We start from the raw sequence: 25,408 nt of genomic DNA, 5'->3' as shown, positions 1-25,408 counted from the left end.
TCTATGTACTAGCATATCTATACACTTACTTGGTCTAACATACCATATTTCAAAGAAAATAAAGCTCCATAGGTAAACTTAAAACGGTTACGTCAATGTTTGAACTAGTTACTCCACCAAGAGAATGTGTTAATTAATATTAAACAATATCAATTATGATTGAAGAATAATTTCAGCCATTAATTATTAAGGAAGATATAATCTCGTAAATATATTAAAAGAATCATTAAAAAATTATCGATGAAAAGCGTACCGAACAATAGCAATTAAGCTTTTCTTTGAAAGTGAGGTTTAGTGCTCGTCTATTACTAGAACAATGCGCTTTTGTTAACTTTGACATGTTAAACATTAATACGTAGGGATCGAGTGAGATTAAACTACGGTTGCAAATTTATTATTACAAAGATAACGGAAATAAATAACTGAAAAATAACAAATTAAAGTAAATTTATACAAAATAAATTGAAATATGAAAAACTTTTTAAGTCTGTTAGTTTAATCCAACATTGACGGGTATTAATGCCAGTTTTCCTCAAAAAGAGCCCCATAAAATAAACTCCAGATTATTTTTTTTTGTATTTCAAAAGTACTTTCATGGTGAATAGCGGATTAACAAAGCGAAAATGGCTGTATGATTTTCAATGCGGTTTTGAGTAATTTTCAATGGAACAGGTTTTTAAAGTAAAAGTTTTTTAAATTCATAAAAAACATACTAATCCGTAAGCTAAGCTTATTTTAAAAAACGAAGTTTTTATCAATTCTATTTTGTACTCCAATTTCTACATCTGAAATAAAGGAAATTACATGGACAATACAGACTTAATCAAACATCTATCCCAACTTTATTCCAGTAATTTTCGCTAGCATCTTGTAACCCGTTTGTTAATTTAATGATGAATATACATTATATGGCCTTAGAGCTTGTATTTCGTTCGATCGTATGGATTAATGGTTTTAGAGATGCATTAGCGGTTATTGATTTGTGTGATACTTTTTATTCCTTTTTGAATAGGTGCACGATTTTCTCTGGCAAGATACCGCCCTAAGCGCCCACTTTCCAAACTGCTATTCCCTACAAATTTAACAAGAATTGAATCATATCTCTCTTCAATATTTTAAATTTAATAAAATCTAACTGGTGACCTACGATAAACTTATCTTTGTATTGGTTAATATACGGAGAACGTAAATCCGCGAAAACGTTTTAACGCATATGACCTTGACGTTAAATGATTGATTGCATCGAGTGCAAAGAAATACAAATTTAGTGTAAAATTTCGACTGGGACGTGGGGATTTTTCATTAATGCGGGGATTTATGGATGCCACTAAAAGATTTGGAATTCCCCATTTCGTACGCTAACAAAGAAAATTTAGCTATATAAACTCCGATGTGGTCTCTTGTCAACACAGTTCGACGACTGCTTTAAGAGTTCCAAAGTAGAACACAACAATTGCAACAATGAAATCGGTTTTTGTAATTGCAACTCTATACTTTGCTTCGGCGGTTGTTGCCCTTCCTTATCCCACAATACTTGAAAGTGAGGATGGTGATATTTATCAATTGGTACCACTAGAACGAGTTAGAAGGTAATTTTATAATTCAACTTATTTATACATTTCTATTTAATTAATTGAATTTATTTAATTTAACAGAGGAAGCGTTTATGGAAATGTTGATATCTCCGATCCAGGTAGACTTATTATTGGCGGTAGAGGAACTCCCATTGATAATGAAAACCATCGATTGGACACCCACGTGTTTGCAACCGATAATATTCGCCATCATAGTCCTTTAACAGTAGGTGGTGAAGCTGATTACTTACATAAACCAACCGGAAGTGTCGCACACTTAGCTGGAACTCATACCGAGCAATGGGGTACTGATTTAAAAGCATCTGGACGTTATAACTTTTTCCAAGATAAAACAACAAACGCTAACATTGAAGGCTTTGCCTCAAAACATATTGGGGGATTACCCGGAAATCAACCAACTGATTATGGTGTTATGTTAAACGTAAAAAAAGATTTTTAATGAGTTTATTGTTTTGTATAAATTTAAAATTTTTGTTAATAAATTTGTTGTGTTAAACTAAATTAGTTCAAGTATTTTCAATTTTTTATGATTAAACTTACCTGTTCGATTTTGTATGCATCCCACAAACACCATAAATAATATCGCCTATTAAATTTATTTCACATTGTAATATATTACCCTATAACATGCATCTCATTACGGCCGACACCACCTAGGAATAATTTAATACCCTTCGTATTTATCGCTGAAGCATGAAAGCGCATTAGTGAAACAATCACCTTCCCAAGCGATACAACGCATATCTCTTGCTACGAGAGCCAGCTTAACAGAACATGCTTCATGCACAAAATAAATTCATTATAAACAGCCAAAATTTACAAAAAAAATGTAAAAATTAACTATGTTATCTAAAAATAGGGTTGCTTAAAGGTGAAAACCTTTGGATTCAGGCCAGATCCTTGTCGAAGGAACGTTCCGGTAATGAACCAGAAGCTGTTGGAGACCGAAAACTGGTTTTCGACAATGTCGGAGTCCTGGTGGCAAGGGTGAGGGTTGTTCCATTCGTAGGGTGAAAATCGTGCCATCACGAAGAGGGTGAACGAGACGAGCATGTAAGCGGCTAAGACGTATATCCAAATCTCGAACGCCAAGGGATTCATGAAACTGAATAGCCTTGTTGGTTGACTCGTCGGCACCTACGGCAAACTACAGCTTCAGGCCAAAGAGTAGTAATAATTAAAATGCATCTAATGAAACAATCTGGCAACGTTTTCATTAAGGGTAACTAGCTTAATTTCAGAAACAGATATTTTGTTACGACTCGGTGGTAATAACAGTTTCAAGACTTCGTAATAAAGATTTTATTAAAAATTGAGACATTTTAGAACTTTCATATGTTAACATCTACCTCCTTGACAATCAATATAACCTTTCATTTAAATTAATTGATTTAGTAATTAACCCGGATATCTAGATTCTACTTTAATTATAGAGACAAAATTATAGATTTCTGCATAAAATAGCGATGGAAAAGAGAAAAACTTCGAATGAAACGATAATGTCACGCGTTAATACAATTGGTCAGAAATCACCGTTTCAATAACAATCCATTTTGTAATAAACGTCCACGTTTTTCGATGATTTCCTACAATTTTTTGAACAATTTTTTTTTGTTAATTCCTATTCTTATTGTATGAAATCACACGGAATCAACAAGATGTAGCTAAGTATTTTCAAAATTATATTTACTAGAATGTTTGCAAAAGAATTACAAAGATAGCGGGAATTCTTCACATTGCCCTTAATGAGACTTCCTTACTTCCAAGACTAATCTTAATCTATAACGCACATAGATCCTTTTGGTATGTTTCTTATTTAGTTGAAAGGATGTGTTGTGAAAAACGTCTAAGCTTTAAATTTAAGCGATTCATATCAATAAGTAATCTTGACCAGCTACAATTTTACGTAGAATAAAAGAATAAATTAAGAATTCTTGAGTTGTCAGGTGTTTTCACCAATTTTCAATCGTTTATCCAAGATTTCAATGATCAGCTTCAATTTCCATCATTTTAAAGAAGACGGAATAGCTATAAACAAGTTCTCAATAGAGTCCCGTTTAGTTTTCAATCATTTTAAACTTTGGATACTGTTTACAAAAAATTAGTTACTGCTGGCAGAGAACAAGATACTGCTAATGGAAGATTAGATACTGCCAATACAAGAATACTAACTACTACCTGAAGAGTACTTATTGATGGCAGAATATTGGATGCTGCTGACGGAAAATTAGATACTGCTAAGAAAATGATAGGTATTTCTAGAGGATGACTAAATGCTGCTAGCAAATTATAAGCATGTTATAGTGTTTTTTGTCAAAAGTATATTAAGTTATCAGTCAATAATACTCTGCAATATGTTATTAGATACTGTTGGAAAAAGAACAACAATTTAGAAATGTTTTGAATAATTACCAACCAGTTTTCAAATACTCAGTGCTCCGTCATTTTAACACATTTTTATTGAGTACCAACCATTTTTCAATCATTTCAAATAACTTGGAATAGTTCCTCAATTATTGAAATAGGTTTTCAATAATTACCAAGCAGTCTTCAATCATTTTGAATAAAAGAAAATAGTTATAATTGAGCTCTAAACAATTTGGACATGTCTTAATTGAGTGCCAAACAGATTTTAATAATATTGAACAACAAGGGATAGTAATAAAGTAATTTTCAATCATTTAGTTTACAACCATTTTGAACAAACTGGAATTAATGCGAACTATTTGTCAATCATTTGGATATGTTTTCATTGGTCGAATAATTAGTTTCATTCTTTAGTATTTTTTATTTATGAATAAGTATTTTCCGAATAACCTTCATTAGCAGTTTAAAAATGTATAAATATAAATTTACATTACATTTTACTATTTTCCTTTTACTTGAAAATATCATTATTACAGTGAAGTACATCATTAAACGACGAAGTAATCAATACAGCTTTTATATTTCATCTAGATGTTTCCAAAGAAACACGCTAATATTATTTCTAGTCTGATGCGGAGTAGTCTTGGAGTAATTGCACCCTCTTGGAAAGCTTGCATACCATCGTGCTTCTTTGCAGTCAGGAAAAACTGCAAATAGTTCATCACGTATCATGTACCCAATCCATTTCAACGGTATTTCTTATTCAAGATTCGTCGAAGCGGCAAACAAGATCTTTTGACTTTCATTCCGTTCCTGTATTACGAGGAAATTATGTAAATGTACATCGGACTACATACAATCCAATAAGTAATTCCACAAGTTAAATTTCTTGATTTTATTAAATTCCACAAGAAATTTGTGATAAATGAATTTATTAATATGTATAAATTCATTCAATAATATCTGTTTATAAAACAAATACACAGTACAAGCATTTCCAAAAGATTATGAAAGATGTATTTGATTTAAACGTTAAGATCTTTGATTAAGATGAGAAATGAACGTAATTTCTATTTTATTCGTTGATTCTGAAGAGGGCGGCCTTTAAATATCACAACATAATCTGCTTTACGATTTATCATTGTCAGTTCAGTGAATGACGGATTTTGTATTCAACTCCGAGTTGCGTATCATTCGAAAAAGGATTAAGATATCAGCGAGATTAACCATTCGCGCTTTCTCTTTTCCTCCGCTGTATTCCGCCGCATCGCAAATGGGAGTTTCAGTTAAAGTTCGCTGACTCGTTTCGACTTTATGCTGGTTTAAGTGAATCTATTGTTTAAATTTGGGCTAAGTTAGTGATGTCGTTACGTGGCACTTATAACTTTTAAACGCGCACCGTAAATTTTCCATGTTAGCTTAATACAATGTAAAAGTTTTCTAAATTTATTTTAGTTTCAGATTTTTTACCTAATTTACATATTTAAATGTTCTTTTTCTTACATTAGCGGTAAATTTAAACGCCAAGTAATGATTGCAACATTATTGCAGGTTCTGTATATAAAATATAAAGATTTTTTTTATTTAATACTTCATCATTTAAATAGATGCTTTGCGAATCTCGTTGGTCAATATGAAAATTGGTGAAATATTTGGGTTATATACGAAATTTCCAATTAAACAGAATAAATGATGTGTAATAAACGATGTGAATTACCATTAATTTTGGAGTGGGTGGGTTATTATTCCTTTATGATAACGATCAATAGAGAAGCAACTCTTGTATTGAATATTTGATGAAGATCAAATTAAATTAAATTGAAGTTGCTGTGTTTATTAAAGGGAATAGGTAATCATACAGTACAGTTTATAATGGGTTTGAAATGCTTTTTAATAATAATACGTTTTCTTTGTTTAGCAATCTTAGTAGCACAGCTGAAATTTATCATCAACTATTTAATTGGAGGTTTTCTTCAACTGCTTTTACGGAGGCAGGGGAATGATCAGTTTCTAACTTTCTAACCAACATTCTAAGAGCAGAGTTGTATACTTTCTGAGAATTCCCAGGAAAGAAATGCCACACATACCCTGCAGAGGTTGTGCTAATGGTCATCCTTGCATCGTAACATTGAAGACATCAACTCTAGTTCGTTCATTTTCAAAATATTGAATATACCCAATTCAATATTTTGTTTTGCATTTTAATTATATTTAACTTTTGTTGTAACTCTAGTTTTTATAATTTCCATGAGATTGTTGTTATAAATTACAGTCTAACATAAATCAAAAATGTTTACAGAAATCATCATTTTTATTTTGGTGTATGTGGATCAAATGTGAGTCATAGAAACACCATAAATATCCATAAAATCTCTATTATCGCTAGTGTTTCAACAACAGAAACTCATGTGCCATTTTAATTTCCTGTTGGCTTCAATGATCCAACGATGTACGAATAGCTTGCATATCACATACGTTATGCAGATATGATATTCCAGAAGGCATCGGTACAGCGTTGTTATGTAGATTTCGAATTTGCATGTATTCGTCCATCCACATTTCTCCGCGCCAATAAAAGCAAACGAACACTTAGTTCGGTGTCATCGCCAATATTGAAGTATGTGACGACAATATACAGAGATATCTCGTTTTTGTTTTGCGATTACGAAAGAGTTGCGAGTTATCTTTTATTAAAAAAGTATCTAAAGTAATTAGTTATTTTAAATTCAGATTTCTTGGATGTGTAAGTAAATTACGTGGAAGAGGGAACGTCTATTTCTCAAGAGTCTAACCACAAATTTAAATGCAAATTTTGCTATTTCGTTTCCAGAGTTGCGTTACAGAAATACAATTCGTACAAAAGAATACGAAATGAATTGTCACCAGCTTAAGGTGTGTTTGTAAAATTGAATGAAATTACGTGTTTCCCGAAACGATTTTTTCAGGTTTTAGGGAGTTAAAGGGCAAATTCCCGTGTGTTTCTAGTTAATTTGGCAGGGTTTCCCGTTTCTTGGGTACCATACAAAAAGTCATAAATTCCGAATCAGACCTGTCGCGGGAGATTTATTTGTCCTGCAGTAAATTGGTTTCTTTCCGGACGATTAAGCTCTATTTTTTTGCGCCTACGTTTGCTAGACCTCGAAGAGGGAAACAGCGTGTCGATATTGTTCACCATTCGTGATTATTCGGGCTTAATGATAGTTAATCGTCGTTTAGAGATGCTCGCTACACCCATTTAAACCACGCGGTGTAAATTCGATGTAAACTCACATTCAAATCATTAAAACGATTCAAACGATTTTGGTTTTTCAGTACCTTGTAAATCTTTATAACATTATTTTTTGAACTTTCTAAAATTATTTTATCTTACCTTAAATAAAATTCCTATTCCCAAGTTCATGAACGGTTTTGTGAAATCGATTACGCTCTCCCTCGCGTAATTTATCGTCATTGACGCAACAGCGAGATCAGCCCTCTGAAAACAGAAGAAGAAAAAAATACGAAACCATAAATCTCTTAAGGCTGAGACAATACAGGGAATCCGCCGTCTGCAATAGTAATGCGATTACATTCGTGTCCTTTTTTTTTCATCGGAAAAGTCTTGTTATTCGTAACTGGTGCTCGTGAGGTCTTAAATATTCAAACTAGGGGTAAAAAAGAATTTTTTTTCAGCAACGTGACAGCACACCATAATTTTTGTTTCCCTTTAAAGCGATGTAATAATTTCTTGTTTTTTTTTTTGTAGAGGATTTTACGTCAAGGTGTCGTTGTAGATAGTAATTTATGTGTATTGGAAAATTTATTAATAATTTACTTCATATCATTCTAGAAATAAAATATTTATCCTTTATCTTATTGTTGGTAAATTTGATAAAAAGATGAAATGCGGTTATAAAGTCATCAAAAGCTTACCCTCTCCATTAATTCCCGCACAATTCCGTTCCATTCTTTGGTCTCTGGATCGTATACGCCATACATGTGGTCTGGAACCAAGCGTATGGAATATTGGAATCCAACTTGGGTTGCTATCCACTTTAGAAGGTCGATGCAGAAGCCCTCGTACCTGGCGTTCCCCGTTAAATTCTTGTCGTCCTTCTCCATCACGTACGGCCTCTCCTGGAATTCAGGTAAAGGACATTTTCATTTCAATTGAGATCAAGCATAGAAGTCTCGTGATGTAAACGGGGGGAATTCGGGAATACTTTGTGAATTGGTTTTGAGAAGTCATCTACGCGGGAGGATTATCGGGAAATTAATTTCTAAGTTTGAAAAGATCACGTTGTTTTTTATTTACGCTGAATGATTCAATTAACGGTTAGAACGAAATAATCTAAACTCCAAATGATGTCCATTAAGATTTAATCTACATTTTTTCATTAAAAAAAACATATTTAAAGATAAAACGGTCGTTTTGTTCGTAATTGCACCGTTCTCATGAATATCCACGGAGTAAAGAGGAAAGAGAAGTCGTAAAAGTGATGGATTCGGATATCTCTAGCAATTTCTCAAGCGAATTACGTCGATTTGACTGGTTTTAATAATAGCTCATGGAAGAGATCGTTTGGAAAGTGGATTGAATGCGCTGATAAAAATAAGTTCTGGACATTAAAATGCATCGAAATGAAACTTTTCGATGGTGACGGCGATGGTTCTTAGTTAAAAAGCCCGGACGTGGCGATCTTTAATCTCCGCCAATTATGGAGATGCCGGGGTTATTCCTATCCGTTGAGTGGATCTAATTATCAGACCGTGAGAGATTGTAATTTTGAGATGAGGTCGCATTAAAGCGTGCGATTATTAAATTAAGCTTTATTAGTTTTCTCAACGCACCCGATAATAGCTTAAAATTGAAAATTTTTAATAACCTATTTCCCACCAAATTTATTTTTAATGTAGAAAAACTAAACTTTATCGGATTTTATCTTTATATAGAGAGTTTATGGTTACAACATCTTATTTGGTTGCATAAATTCTTAAGGTAAGGTACAGACAGATGTAATTTTATGGTTAACGGAGACGATGGAAATCCTTTATTAGTTTTATGGGCAAATATATTAGCGGACGCCCGATCCTGGTAGACATTATTCTCACGTAAAACGAGAAAAGTTAATTTACATGTGAATGGTGTGCGAACTCGTGCTTCGTCCGTAATGTTCTTGTTACACGTATTCCGTTTCTGGTCCTGCGCGCACGCTTTTAAATCGCTTTCCGGTTGAGACCGGAAGTAGTGTCGGTCTGGCTTAATGAATCCTTTTATACATTTTATTTATGTGTGAAAAGAATATTCCAATTCTTTTCGATACGGTCAGATAACTTTTTAAACTTTACCATAACATACAAAAAATATACTTTTAGGTATTTCAATAGAATTGTAAAATACACAATTGACATAACTTAGTTTATGATTGGATTTTTTAACAAAATATTTAACAACCAACAAAAAGTCGAAGCACATTTATAAAATATTTCAAACAATATTCATATTTATTAAATAAAATATTTTTAAATAAAAGTATGTCTGTGTGCGTACTTTTATTTGAATCAATAAACTCATATTATGCACGCATAGATAAATTACAGGCTATGGGACGCGACTAAAAGACATTTATGATTTAAAACCAAACTCAAAAATATTTCCATAGATGATTAGTTTCGGAAACACAGATGGATAGGTTAATGAATCTCACAATTAAGAAGGGCGTTGATAGTCTATGAGACAATAACGGAAATGGGCACAAAGACTAAGCTAATAATATAGCTGATGAAGCAATTCTGCTGTCCTTTCAGTTTAGCACTCAGCTCAACTCTTCATATAGTCAGTATGATAATCTATGCAGACAATGCAACAATTATCGCAGAAACGGAAGATGATTTGCAATGACAATTTTTTAAATTGTATCAAATAAACCAGCAACTCAACATGAATATATCCATTAATAAAAGAAAAGTTATAATAATCGCCAAACAACCAATTAGATGCAACCTTGTGGTGGAAGACAAACTCATCAACCAAGTTGGTAAGTTCAAATGTCTTGAACTGGATATATCCAGCAGTTATGACCCAGCAAAAGACTTAAGAAACCAGATCAATAAAGTGATATTTCTATTAGGCTGCGTTATAACGTGCAGAAACGTGTGAAAACGTTGCGAAACATCCTCAATAAGACTAAAAAAAACTCGATAAGAAACATAAACATAAAGAAACGGTGTAGTTTCTACATCATACAGATAGGGGAGACAGAGAAGAAGAGGATGGTATGGTCATGTGAAGAGGAATACCATCCATACTGGAAAGACAGCCACGTTGCATTTTAATAGAACAAAACTTTTAACATAAAATTTTGTGCAATCACTATACAATGTGTTGAGCCAATGAAGCTCTTGTGCAAGGTGTTTTGTAATGTAGGGATTTCCAAATTCCCAACTTTCCCACTTTTACGTTTTACGTTTGTATGTTAACACAATAACTCAAAAACATAGTTAATTTCGGCACCGCTATAATTAAATATATGGCTATTAAAGTCGTAAATTGATATCAATTTTTCATATAGACATATTAAATAATAATAAACGGTTCATATGTATTATATTCGTTTGTAATTATGAAAACCATTCAGATATAAAATTTCAATCAAATTCAATAACTATATATGGATAATTACCCAACTATCACTTTTATTTTAGATAAATTAATCAAATATTGTACAAGCGTTTATAATCACGATAAATATTCATAAAATTTCAATTAAAGTGCGTAATCGAAATTTATCGGAAAGTTTCAGCCGCATTTGGAAATTACTAAACTTTTCTAAATTTAATATCCCACCACTTATCGATGGACGTTTAGCAAATGTTATTCTATCATTATCATATAAAATGTGAAAAAGTTGAGTGAAGTCGCTCCAGTTAATTTTTACATTATGTGTTGAACATATCATAATATATTTTGGAAATACAAGCTACCTGTTAATCTATATATTGATTTACAAACATGCTGTTGCTTTGACGTTTCGGGCTGTTTGTGTGGCATTACATATTTGCTGTGTATACATTCCTCATTCTGATTATATCGTACCATAAAACTTTGTAAATATAATATTTTGATTTGTGAAGACTATATTTAAAATGATTCCGGCACCTCCACCATTTTTAATCGATTTCTTCGTTCAAGTGAGATTCTTAACGTTGTCTCTTTATATTGTCTGAATCAATTTAATTTCCATACAAATACTTAATAATTTTTCTTAGCATAAGGCATAATGTAGTAAGCATTTTTATCGGAGGATGGAATTTACAATGCTTCATCAATAATTTTAGTATTAATCAAGTACCTCGAACGTTGATAACTGCTGGAGTTTTTTTTATTATGTTATGTCTTAAAATTTATAAGGAAATTTATCCCGCTTAAGCGTGGTTATGAGACAAAAAAGTGCTTATGTCAAATCAAAAAGACAACTGATTTGAATATAAAAAGCTATACAGATGTCCAAGATGTGATCCATAACAATATTTGCTAAGATGTGGCTAAATGACCTTACTTATACATTGCTTATACATCATTCCATTGAACCTGAAAATCGCTAACTTTCATACAAACGTATTATCAAACAGCAAATTTAAAGGAATCACTGTGTGGAGCTGCAAGATACGAATCTGCCTTAACACGATCAAAAGACTCCAATAACTCTACGACGTCTTAAGAGGCTAAAGTAATATCTTTGATTCATTTCACCAAAGAGGTCTTTGATGTTGTAAGATTTCAGAGTCGATTTTAGAAACAAAAATTTTTTAATGTTATCTTTCAGTTAACATAATAATCGACAAGTTTCAGTAACATAGAAGCAAAACGTAATCTCATATAATCGAGATTGTGCATTAATTGGAATAGGATTGGACGAAAATTAATTCGGATTATCGGTTTAGTTTGGATACTTCAACGATGCCGAGATTATCGATGCAATGTATACGGGGAAAATTAAATTTTCATTTATTTTCTACTATGTGTTATCGCATAACTTAAAACTTATTGTTATATCGTATGTGTACTTATCAAGGAACTTAAGTGATGGATTATAGGAATCCCAATATTGTGTTTGGTCGCAATAGTAAAGAATAAATATACATTTTAATTTTACAATAAATGTTTGAAAAGTAAGCATAACTTTTCTTTTCGCCGATGTAAGTTATTTTCGGGTTCATCGATTTTGGTTTGTATTTATCAGCTACCTAATTTTTGTAACTATTTCTACAATTATTTCTTTATGGTATCAACAATTACCCAACAGGCTTAACTTCACTGGTTTTGTCCAGTCGAAACAGATGTAAAAATTTTGCATTTAGTATTTGTTTCGATATCATGGTTTTAAGACATCCAGATGCGAGTTCAAAGCCTTTGATTAAGATTTTTACTCGCGTTGAGCTATAGTCTAAATAGTGCGACTCTTGGTGTACGGAATTAGCCCAAAAGTTTATACAGTTCCACAATTTTAGTGTAACAATCATGTACCAAATTTCATAATTCCAATAATTAATTGCATTTTGACTTATTTTGCTTTTGAAAGTATAGAAAATGTATAGATTTAACAACATTTCTCAGAAACTGCAATACTGTCTAGATTTGCTCCAAAAATGACTCCATGTAATGAAATCCATGTCAATATACGAATAGAAACTGTTAACGTTATAAATGAGATGAGAACCTATAAAGATACACTAAAACTGCTCTGGGAATATGAAATAAAACGATGGAAAACTGCTATCCGAACAAATATCCCGAAACTGCAACGATTTCAATCCAAACTACTCTAATAAAGTACGACCACCACAAATTAAATCTACTTGTTAAGCAGAATAGCGTTCAAAAATCAATACAACGCAATACACGGAGGAATAAGTTAAAGTAGTTAAATAAAATGTTTCAAGCAGTTAAGTATTATTTAATTATCATTTTGATTAAAAATAAAGATATTGAAACATTTTCATTAAAATATTAAATAATTAAAAGAAAAACTTTGCTTTTTCTGTATTTGCGCATAGATTATGCGTTAATTAGTTCAAAATAGATTCAAACTCAGTTTGTGGATAGTGTTATCATGAAACGACAATTTGCAGTAAAAAAATCGATTTTAATTTTTTTTTTGTGTATTGTACCAATAGAATGCTAAAGATAACGTTGACTTTAAGCGTAAAATTTAGTACGATAAGAACTTAAAATTTAGTGTTTTATTCTGTCCCACGCAAAGCTTTGTACATGGAGATAAATTTCCAAAAATGACCAATAAATAATCGGTCGAGCAAGACTTGATAGTCTGCCAACGCATTGAGATGGTAGACCATTACGTTACAGTGAAAAATTGCTCAACCGACGATTTCTTTAGATACTGTTTTTAACCCGGTTTTTACAGAAAATCTTAAGTATAAGATCTTTATTGATAACGTATTAAATTTGATATACTGGGTGTAAATTAACGATAACTTATTACTTTAAGCGAAATTGATTTAAAATTTTTATTGTGTAAGTGGAATTTTAGAAAAGCTTTTGATAATAAATTGTAATTATGTGAGATGCAAGCTAGTTAACTTGCAAATTAAAAGTGTTAATGATGTGTAAAACTTTCCTTAATTGTGTGAACTTCCCATATCAATTTTTACTCGAATTTAGTGAAACAATTTTCATAACGTGTATGGACTAAATGACAATCTCGAGACTAACGGAAAATAATTTAAAAGTTTTCACTTACATTAAAGTTTGAGTTTAATAAGTTAGTACTTCGCTGCAGTCACATAGTATTCTCGGAAAACTTACATTCCCTTGGTGACGAATTTTTATTAAACGAAAAGTGTCGCGCAACGACGACAAGCATTTAATATGTACCTGATTTAATTCATTTGTTCCACTGCTCTCGTAGAACTACCGCTGTAAAAGTTACGTTAGTTAGTTGGTTAGATCTAACTTTGTAACTTAATCATAGAACGACGGACGTGCTGCAACCATTTCCCTTTCCTGATGCCTACACAGTACACCAAATGCACTTTTGTATGTCCGGCGTTTGCATAATTTGCACAACTGGGAATTAGTAACAGTCAACACTGGAGAAACTGTTTTTTCTAAGTTAAAACCACAAACTAAAAACTTATGTTTAGTTAAAGTTAAAAAAATTTGTAACTAATTTTAAAGTTTTTAATTAATCATGTGTCTTTAATGAAAGTAATTGAAATAATTGAAATTTTAGAGATACAAATTTAAAAAAAGTAATAAAATTAACATTTAAATTTAAAGATATAAAATACAAATCATTTGTTATAAAACTTACCTCTCTGGTCATTACGATTAACGTGATATTCGGTGCATGGTTATCATAAAAAGCAGCCGGATCTGTAATATTAATTCCACCTGATGGTGTCCACTGGCCAACTTTTAGTACTTCCTCTTTTTTTAACTTCAATAGGTCCAGTTTGAAATTCGCCCTTTTTCCTTCGTTAAATTCTATTAATCCAGTTAGCCCTTGAAAGCCAGACTGTAAAAGAGTGCATGAAAATCCTATTAATTTTATGTTCTCTATTAGTATGCATAAAACGACAGCACGACCCTCGATATTTATGGTTTAATTTAAAGATCGCGACTACGCCAGACCAAAATTATTATAATGCATTCAAACTTTAGTGTCTGGAATATTTCTCGTCTTGTATAAAAACAAAGATTAAATGGGTCGTATAAAGAGAAGACTCGGCGCCCGCCGCTGAAAATATTACCCCGGAAAGCACTCACGGGTCTTACACAGAGAAAAGTTGTAAAGTTTCTTGTAAACGTAGTAGTGGTATAATCGTTTTTAACAGAATAAAAATTCAATTTTCATCTTGTAAATATTTTTGAAGATTCATTATATACTTTACGTATAGTTGTAAAAAATATGAACTCTTAACGTATTCACTATACTCTGTTTTTAAACCAGGAGGAGTAAACGCGAAAGTCAGATTTACACTAGGAAAAATCACCAGAAAATATCACTAGATATTTTGGCGGTAAATTTAAATTAATAATTATTATTATTTATTTATTTACTTATTATTGTATTTATTTTCGTTTGTTATCGTCAACACTAAACATACAAATTAAGATTGAAGTTATGAGTGTATTTATTTCAAAATATAATAAAGAAAGGTTTAAGAACACAAAATTTAGAATAATGACACGAAACTGTCGAATTGTCAATAACCTAACCTTCAAATTCAAAATCAAAATTCAAAATTGCCTGTGTGTGAACCTTCCTCGCATTCAACCAATCACGTGCAAGGTCAATCTGGTGACAAATTTAAAATACTCCTCCTGGTTTAAAAACAGAGTATAATTGCCAAAGAAAACTTCATGGTATAATTAATGTTTGTAAACAAAACTAACCTTACCTCACATTCCTTCACGCTATAATTGACATTACAAAATAAAACTTCACGCTATAATTGCCATTACAAATTGCCAAAGAAAACTTCAAGGTATAATTAATGTTTGTAAACAAAACTAACCTTACCGAACATTCCTTCGCGCTATAATTGACATTACAAAAGAAAACTTCACGCTATAATTGCCATTACTAATTGCCAAAGAAAACTTCATGGTATAATTAATGTTTGTAAACAAAACTAACCTTACCGAACATTCCTTCACGCTATAATTGACATTACAAAAGAAAACTTCACGCTATAATTGCCATTACTAATTGCCAAAGAAAACTTCATGGTATAATTAATGTTTGTAAACAAAACTAACCTTACCGAACATTCCTTCACGCTATAATTGACATTACAAAAGAAAACTTCACGCTATAATTGCCATTACAAATTACCAAAGAATACTTCATTGTATAATTAATGTTTGTAAACAAAACTAACCTTACCGAACATTCCTTCACGCTATAATTGACATTACAAAAGAAAACTTCACGCTATAATTGCCATTACTAATTATTGCCAAAGAATACTTCATGGTATAATTAATGTTTGTAAACAAAACTAACCTTACCTAACATTCCTTCACGCTATAATTGACATTACAAAAGAAAACTTCACGCTATAATTTGCATTACTAATTATTGCTAAAGAATACTTCATGGTATAATTAATGTTTGTAAACAAAACTAACCTTACCTAACATTCAGCGTCTGAAGACACAGGGCTAAACCCGAAACTTAAAAATATACAACTTAGCGCTGAATAACAATTAAAACTAGAACTAACACTTGTACTAGAACTATACTCTGTTTTTAAACCAGGAGGAGTAAACGCGAAAGTCAGATTTACACTGGAAAATATCACTAGATATTTTGGCGGTAAATTTAAATTAATAATTATTATTAATACTCCTCCTGGTTTAAAAATAGAGTATAGCTTTAATTGAATACATTTGTCATCTTGTGATGATGTATGCGTTGAAGTCTGAAGCGTGGTGAAATTTGATACAGCAAATGAACGTCGGATATGTAAATGCACCTTGACAAATACGTTATTACTCCTCTACGTTCATTTATCATGCTCTAGTGAGGAGACGACGAATGTGAATAAATAATATTAGTATGCATGAAACGAGGTCTGGATAACCAGTTCTGCACCACTCATTTTACATAAATATTTATTTATTTTAGTTTATACTATACTATGTACTTACTAGGGGGTTTTAAAAACTCATGATCAAGGAGAAAGAATCATGAAGTTTTAAGTTCAAAATGGGGAATTAAAGAGTTTTTTAGTAGAGCTATATTGAAAGTCTCTAAAAAGGGGAAAACGTTCGTCAAATACACAAATTTAAAATTAGCCTCCTTGGGTTTTTCCATAATCTATTCCGTTAAAGTAAAAGGAGTCTTCAAAAAAAGCACAATTCGACTCGGTCGGCAAATTCCCTAGGAATTCTAAATTCTACTCACCACAGCGTCAATGTAATTATACAAGGACAATCCGTCATCCCACGGCCGTTCCAGATCGCAAGATAAATTGGCAGGTTTTATTGAGTGACCCGAATCCATTGCCGCCAAACCCTTAGAGAAGACGTATACTGAATCAAACATTAGGGCCGGTTCCGCCTGCGAAGAGAGACTAAATTTCAGGTCGCGTACCAACCAAAGTCATACACAGATTTTCACAGATATCATTTCACAATCCTATTGAAAATAGACTAGAATTTTTGAATTTCAAAATTTTTCATAATTTTCTAATACAATAACTAATAAATACCCAGAAAATGTATTTATGCCCGTTTCTTGATTTCTTTCTTTAGAAAACGTTTTCTCTCGGTATGAAATCTCACATATTTCGCGAAACCATATACGAAATTGCTGTAGGACGAACGTGACCAAATATACACGTCGACACTAACGAGATTTGGCTGGTTGCTAGTAAGAAGGCCCGGAAAAGCAGAAGCTATTGCGATTGCATGCAAACCGTTCAGTTACCTGTATAACTCCGCTCCTGTTTAGTATAGACTTGCCGATGGGTTGGAACTTCTCCATAGTGTTGAGAGCATCCTGAACTTTAGGATGCTCCAAGTCTACAATTCTGAACGCAGTTATGTTCACCGAATTGTATTTGAAATCTTCAAGATCGAATATTTCTAAATCCTGCAAATTGTTAAAACATTTTATTTAAAGATTATATTTTTAAAATCATTAAAATTTAGAATTTAAAAACAAAGAAACTATGAAACCTTTACAATTTTCTTCCCATTCGAAACTGGAAATGTTCCAAATGCTGGTAAATAGAGAATACGAAATGGAATTTGAACTTGTCAACAACTTGCGAATCGGTACATCGCCAATTCAATAAGTTTCGGTGAGTGTTTGCGTTATTCTAGCCGGTACGTTTGAACGTGTGCGAACTTGTTTGCGGGCAAGGCGTTTGTACGTATGTGTAAACGTCGAAATTGCACGGAAGTGGTAATTTTAAATGCACAAACGAAATATACTACGCGCTCGCAACCTCACAAAAGATTCTTTAAATGTAAAATGTGCTGTTTTATAATTGGTATTTCATATTCATCATTTTAATTAGCATTTTATATGCAAACCAATTTCTATTACTGAATTCATTGTCGTTCATATCCATATGAAAGTCTATGGAATCACGTGATATTAATGAGAATTCCATCGATTCCTAAAGCAAACTCGTAGTTCTAATAAGAATAGATTCCTTAGAAATTGTAAAAATGTTTATATTCAATTAATATTTTAAAAATTATGACAAATCATGTACTCGCATAAACAATAAAAATTGGATATGTATTGCAATTCCAATTTAAGTTGATACAACTCTTTTTGCTTTGCACTTAACGTCATAAACGTGATATTCTGAAAAATAGCAGTATATACCAATTGTGCAAACTGCAAAGTTGTGCATATTAGACAAACTGGACAAAGCTTGGGCTAACGAACGCGTGGATACAAACAAAGAGCCAATTCCAATTTTTTTAAGCGCCATTGAAGAACAGAGGATAAAATAGACGATGGCGACGTACCTACTTCATCGCTACGTTAAAAGCTACCTCGAATATTACAAAATTTTCAAACATGTTTTTTAATATTACTGTATCGTATTAATTAATAACTTCTATTATGTCAAACAAATTGTGAGTACCGCTAGGTGGTTTCCATCCTGCTTCTATGTTTAAATAGGAAATAGGTTTTGACAATAGAGACAAAGATCTGACGATCACTTAGCTATCCCGCTTTCGATATTATCTTCATTATCTATTCATTAATCATGATTATCTGTAATTTATTTATGCATATAGTTTATAATATAGTAAATTCATTTAATCTGTATTGCAGCAAATTTAATTTAACTGAAATTGATAATGAGACAATTGGAATAATGACAATTGGAGATTTCTTGGGTGTTCGTGGTATTTGTAGTCGCGTTCTAGTTCTGGAACAGGAACATATTCTGATTAGAAGTGTCACCGACATTGATAAAGTTTAATTTTTGTTGTGTTCTCTTTTAAGTATTTTTTCTCTGGTGTTAATTATGTCAATTATTATCATTTTATTATCAGAAAGTTCTTGAACTCAGAGTTTGATATCTACTAATTTGATACAAATTCTGTTTAGGCTTTCTCCAATCTGTCTTTGGGGTGGTTCATTGTTTGCGGATTGCTCAATTTTTTTCCTAGTAAGATTTATGAAATAAGCATAAACATCGATAGTGTTCTGAACAAAATAACATCATATTTCTGATATATTTAATGTTTCATTTAAATGTTCTCTCTACGCATGTTGCTATTTCATTGATTCATCTATAGCTTTATGTCGTATGCCATATCTAATATAAAACAATTGTTGTCTTCACATCAAAAACAGTAAAATTTAACACTTTCTCAACCATAAAATTAGTTTTCTTTTCGATCTATTTCGATATTTTTCAGTACATAGTGGTTGCAGATGCTTCCTTGCAACGATTTTCTTGATGATCATGTCTCTATTTCATCAATAATATAAATAACTATTATTCGATACATCATTTCTTAACATATCATTATTTTACAAATAATTGTTCGTTTAAAGTTACCATCATTAATAATAAAAGCTCATTCAAACTTTAAAGTGTCACATTTACTATTGAAGTTATAAATTGTAGTATCTACGTCGGTCTATTACATTATAACTTCTTATACCTTTTCTTATTACGAAAAGTAATAGGAGACTTTGGACGCTGAATAAATTCAATTATAGTGTCACACTGGCTTAGCAAACATTCTCTATTTGGTCAATATTCTTGAGCACGTAATGCCCAGATTTATAGCCTTTTTATGTAAAATGTGAACGTGACCGAGAAATTCTATATCGAATTTTAAATGTAAAACTGTAAAACATTACGCTGGAATTATTTATTGATGTAAAAATGATACATATATAGGTAATAATTTTTGAATTAGTTTATTAGTACTAAAAGAGTCCAGAAACGTAAAGTTCTAATTAATTAGATTTTACTGAACACATGAAATATCCCAGATGGACCACTCAATTAAAATTTATGGGTGACAGATGGTGGAAATTTTCTCCGATGGTCAGTGCTGATGTTCTGGCATATCTCACTTTGATATATTATTGTTCGCGTCACATTCAATACTGCCCAGAATTAATTGTTAAATCATATGTAAAAATCATATTAATAAATCAATTATACTTACGAAACTTGTGAACATATAATGGTATCGATAGTCATTCATTTGGAGTTGAAGTATCTGCGAAAGAGATAAAACATCAATATTAGAAAAGCCATTAAACTGAAATTACTTTAACAGCGAGTTTGCAGCTTCACTTTAAAAGCGAACCCTTTTTGTGGACATTAGAAACTGACGGTTAGTTTTAAACGGGGCTTTAGAAGATCCTATCGACAAAGCCCTTTGAGGTAAAACTATAGCCCGATGTGAAGTTAAACTCCTGTTTACAAACTTTAAACCCCATTTCGGTTTCATTAAGCGCGCGTAATTTTTTGAATCCGTTTTACCAACTCGGTAACAGAAGATTATCTCCCGTTCGTGATCGGTATACAAACACGCTTGGACAACATCAGTAAAAACTTACCGCTCGAAAGAATTTCTGAATATTCTTGGGATTAGTGTCGACAATTAATTTGTAGATTTCTTTCTGTCGAACTTCTCGAAGTATTTGTCTATAGGTGTTTGGTCCCGCCTGACGTATATAAAGTTCAATTCTTGATATGGATGGAGTTTTTACAAGTTCTTGAAGCTTAAACAATCCTGAAATTGCATTAAATATATTTAGTGACAATTTAACTTAAAAAAAAAAAAACAAAAACACATGCGACAAATATGTTATTATATATAGAAAAAGTATTGGAAGTTAAAGCTAAGTAGTTTTAATTCATGCAAAATATTGTTTTTTTATTAATTAAAACGTAAGTTATAAAAAGTAAGGTAAAAGTAAAGTAAATAACCGGCCATTTTAGATAATCCCATAATAAGAAAGTGCTTTTTAAAATTTTTATATAACAATTTTAAAAATAACTCTTAATGCAACCCAAGCAATATTTCTCTATTGTGATATTTCCGGGCGAAGACATGAATAACGGAATATTTGCATTTTAGTTCAGTTACAGTGATACGCGCTAATTTATCGAATCTATATTCACCTCGATGCACTGTTTTGCAATGGATGCGTTCAAGTGGAAGCTGTGGGAGCGGTGAAAGAGATCGTGATGTCATCAGTAGTTACGATCGAATAGACGTTTGATTTTCCCCCAGCGTCTATTTGAACGCAATTAGTAATCTCCGATTCACGGAGTTTCGATTTGGTTTGGTTTGTATTCATATCACATTTCGTATGGTTTCATAACTTCTACAACCTCATTAATACTCGGTTTATGGCCAAATCACAGATTATGTTCATAAATGAAATTTTTTAGCTTAACTCATCGTGAGTAGCCACCAATATGACAAAAAAAGATTGTTTTATATATGAGCCACACTCGAATTGACCCCTCTGAAAAGCTATGCTTATTTATAAATGAGGACGTGTTAGGAGATTTTTTTTTGGCACGGAGGTGTGTTGTAAGTGCCACGAATGATATTGACTTTATTATTTCCTATTTAACAAATTCTTTGTATCGGACAAGGATATGTATTTTACTCCGTTAAATATTGCGCGTTTAATCTGGTTTTCTTGACAGTTAGAGCAGGGAAAGCTCAATTGATAAAAAACTATTCAACTGCAACATTCAGTGTTTTGAAGTACTGGTTCTTTACGTCAAGCTTGAGATGCAATGTTTGGGTACTTTTTTTGGGTTCACAGATTATGTCGACCTAGATTGTTCCACTTGCAAAGATAGCAACTTTATAAGACCACCATCCAATTCATCCATCACTATTCATTACATCACTCAATAGAATCCCTCTAGCCAATTCAATTCAGTTTCTGCAATCCAACCTTATAACATTGCATTTAATAGCTGTTTAGTCTTTAATAGCAGCCTAATTCCTAATACTTCCAAATTGTAAACCATAATCATAGTCTATTTAAAGCAATTCCCACCCAATCAATAAATCATTTCTGATACTTACTCGCTAACTTCCTAACTGTCTTAGTCATAAATTACATATTTGTGTTATTTTTTTGAGACAACCATATAAAAATACATAAAATGTGAGTATAAACGCAATCTGGCCAACTTTTTATATTAAATATCCACTGCGTTTCTATACTCTTTCAGTGTTTTCGGTTCTACTGCGGGAACTGGTTTATTGTGTAATGTATCTTGGGAAAAGGTTTCAAATTAACGGAATTTCCCTCGCATTGTTCGCAAGTGGCGTGTATTTTTTGTAGCTTCAACGTTCAACCGCATAATGCTTTATAGCGGCTGGACAATTTCATTGTCCGTATTCATACAATTGGATACAGTGATTGTGTGTAACGTGCTCGTTTTTAGATTTTGTCGTAATTAAAAACTTCCTTACGGCAAATTTTAACAAAACATCCTGTTGATTACTTCTGCGTTCTTAGAGCTATGTAACAGCATTCAAAGATCGTAAATTAACTTTTCTTCTTCTTTTTGCTCAGTTTCTGCTTATATTTTTAGTGACATGTGTTCAATGGTGAATAGATAGTGACTACTAAATTGCTTAAATTCTAACGTTATATCTAATCTACATCTAATGTATGTACTGAGACGCTGTTCATATGTTACCAAGATTATTATGTCTTTATCCTTAACTAACTTTTAATAGATGGAGATCTAGACATACTTATTCTGTGCTTCAATACTAGCTTAATATCAACATGAAGAAGTCATCAAGAATTATTATATTATCTTCTGAATCTTTTCTTTAAAATATTGTATCTTATTTAGTGATCTCATCTTAATCCAGGATGCTAGTCATCAAAAGATGCGACTGTCTTTGATCTATAGTTAGTAGTTGGGAGTCGTACCAGGTGTTTTAGGTGAAAACGACGCTTCTGTACTTTTTTTACCTATTTTGTACTGTTTTTTTTATTACTGGCCACAGTGCCACTGTTGTGGCAAACCTTATGATACATGATTTTGTAGTAACCACTATCAGTACTTTTTTTACCAGTTTACTTTTTTCTATAGTAATACAAGTTGACCCAACAAAGAATCATTTCCTTAACTTTGTCACATTAGTAGCGAATTAAATCACAAATCAATTTGAAAAATCACCTACATTCCCCAATGAAAGTAAATTTTCTTATTTTTTCAGATAGTTTCTATTCATAAGATACTCTCTAAACAGATATTTCGAAAGCGGAATCAGGATGTTCCGATAACCGCCTTTCTGTAGATGTGATACTTTCAATGCGCTTTTGAGGTTGCACCCTCCGGGCTTACCACAAATTGTAAATATGAATGTAGACCTTAGTATTTCGTGTATCAGGATGATAATATTATCGATTCGAAATTTTTTGGCTAACAATACATTCATACAACGAGTTTTCTCGTAATTAATTTACGATGGAATAATTTGGTTTGGTTTTTGGAATAAACTAATTAAGTTTAAAAAAATAGAAACTAGTAAAAATAAAAGTTAATTTAAATAATTTAACAAACAATGCAGAGTGATTTAAAAGTTGAATTTCGAAAAATATTAGTTTAGATACGCTTCATACAATATGATAATATGATTAAAGCATGCATCTAATGTTAAATATAAAAATTTAATTTCAGATTTTAAGAATTAGAAGAAGGTTGCAAACCTTTTCCACCAACAAGTGGGACTGTGGGAGAAAAAAAGAAAGAATGAAAGTAGGCGGTTTTGTTGTACATAGGTAGTCTTTATGTGTTACTGTTAGTGACAAAATGGAACCGATAAACAGACGGATATGAAAATTAAAGTGGAAAACGGCGTTTGAATATAAAATATCTGTTAGTGTCGTGTGTACGTTCGCTGAACGTAGTATATTCGGACGGGCGCGTAATTTTCGCTTGAGCCGTGTGAGTTGATGGCACTGCAACGGCCGTTGCACCCGTTTTGTGGCCTCCGTGTTATTCAGGATATAAATTTTCCAATTTCACAACGTTCTACTCACCGTAATCCTCCTCATATATGATGGCAACTTTAGTCCAATTCAGAAATGTCATGAGGTCCTTGAAAGCTTTATTCATGTGCTCCTGGCTCGGATGCAAATTGATGGAAAGTTCCTTAGAGAACGGCTCGAAATCTATTCGTGCCTCTAGGTGAGGTACGTCCAGAGCTTCGCAAATACTCTGAATGTGTGGTCCCAGTACAGGGTCCGACGGTCCAAATATAGCCTGTACACCGTATTCCATTTGCCTACATGCTGTAACAAATACAAGAACGTAACTATTTTATTTATTTATTTATCTATAAATAAAATAAGCATTTCTTTTTGTAATGGAAAGATAAAATTTTGTGGTCACCACCCCAACACACGTTATGACTCTAAAGTGCTCAATTGGGCACGCTAAATGAACTCTGACTCGGTCGTGCTTGCTATCTTCACGTCATGTGTTTCCCCGGTATTCCTCTCCATCTAAGTCGCTTGTCTCGTATTCCACCCTCGAAACTGTTAAGCCGTCGTTTAACTTTATATTACCTCCCATTTGCATTTAGCGGGATGAATGTACAATTACGACCTTTGAACACACGAAGCAATTATGGAGGGTTGTAAACTCTTTTTGCGACCGAAAGTAAAACTCGTTTGGCTTCGAAACGTCCGACCGCGGGTCATAATCGTTGTGACACTGACTTTAAATTTCTTTAAGATGAACTTTTTTTCAAAAGAAAAAAAAATCGTAACCGTTACGGTTACGGTTGACGCAATATTGCTTCCATCATTTAACATTTATGTGGCCATCGCGTTTATATTTTGTACTTACAAATTCATGTAGTCATTTCAAACGTGAATATGTCGTAGTAAATGCACTCTATACCTATATTTAGATATATAAAAAGGAATGAATGTTGTAAAATAGAAATGAGTTCGCATGCACACCTGCTCTACAAATTAGAAGGGACGAAATTGTAACGTAACGCGGTTAGGGTAACGTTAAAGTTAGCACGTGTTGCACGCCCTTTTATCGCTTCCATTTGCGTCGTCACTGTGAGCCTTTCGCAAACGGTATCAAACAAGGACGCCAAGAGCTAGATTCTCGCAACGGACAAAGTTGGCGAGTTAAAGTGGCGCTTCTGCAGACTGCTTCTTGAATACTGCATACGCAGTGATTGTGTGTATCCTTGCGTTACTCGTCTGGCAAATTGCTTCAAGTCGTTTAGCCCACTGCTCCGAACAATACGAACCACTCCGGCCAGAACATTAGCACTCTTTTATTATTAAACAGTTTCAGAGGAAAACCCCGCGGTAGTCTTGTTTTATTTATGGAAGCTTGAAAAACTCGCAAGAGCTTTTGTATCTATCTAGATGATTTAAAAAAACAATTTACGTTAAAACCAAAACAAGAAATAATAAAAT

The 25,408-nt window shown here is 32.4% G+C and overlaps 2 protein-coding genes across 6 annotated transcripts in view; one reads left to right on the top strand and one right to left on the bottom strand.

The window, feature by feature from the left end:
- The window catches only part of LOC111425837 (glutamate receptor ionotropic, kainate 2), a 142,873-nt gene that overhangs the window by 15,377 nt on the left and 102,088 nt on the right, over positions 1-25,408 (bottom strand). For 3 of the 5 annotated variants that reach the window (XM_023060099.2, XM_023060097.2, XM_023060100.2), the window contains 10 exons: positions 24,005-24,256; positions 23,672-23,692; positions 20,528-20,703; positions 20,131-20,184; positions 17,402-17,566; positions 16,877-17,032; positions 14,276-14,479; positions 7,875-8,078; positions 7,333-7,437; positions 2,475-2,732 (listed from right to left, as the gene is read on the bottom strand). In XM_023060099.2, coding sequence (XP_022915867.1) covers positions 2,475-2,732; positions 7,333-7,437; positions 7,875-8,078; positions 14,276-14,479; positions 16,877-17,032; positions 17,402-17,566; positions 20,131-20,184; positions 20,528-20,703; positions 23,672-23,692; positions 24,005-24,256 — 1,595 coding nt within the window. The remainder of the gene's footprint in view (positions 1-2,474; positions 2,733-7,332; positions 7,438-7,874; positions 8,079-14,275; positions 14,480-16,876; positions 17,033-17,401; positions 17,567-20,130; positions 20,185-20,527; positions 20,704-23,671; positions 23,693-24,004; positions 24,257-25,408) is intronic. The other 2 variants (XM_071194279.1, XM_023060098.2) reach the window with 2 other exon arrangements.
- Positions 1,408-2,096, top strand: LOC111425842 (uncharacterized). Its single transcript, XM_023060106.2, has 2 exons — positions 1,408-1,589; positions 1,656-2,096. Exons 1-2 carry the CDS (start codon positions 1,462-1,464, stop codon positions 2,032-2,034), a joined length of 507 nt encoding a protein of 168 aa, XP_022915874.1. The 5' UTR covers positions 1,408-1,461; the 3' UTR covers positions 2,035-2,096.

This window comes from Onthophagus taurus, chromosome 2 (assembly GCF_036711975.1).
Source record: "Onthophagus taurus isolate NC chromosome 2, IU_Otau_3.0, whole genome shotgun sequence".
Taxonomy (NCBI): Eukaryota; Metazoa; Arthropoda; class Insecta; order Coleoptera; family Scarabaeidae; genus Onthophagus; species Onthophagus taurus.
This window is presented reverse-complemented; position numbering and strand designations above follow the sequence as displayed.

Excerpts from the sequence above, each read along its gene's own strand:
- LOC111425842 (XM_023060106.2), top strand. The coding sequence starts at position 1,462 with ATGAAATCGGTTTTTGTAATTGCAACTCTATACTTTGCTTCGGCGGTT. Across the intron at positions 1,590-1,655 it reads CCACTAGAACGAGTTAGAAG|AGGAAGCGTTTATGGAAATG; the intron begins GTAATTTTATAA and ends TTAATTTAACAG.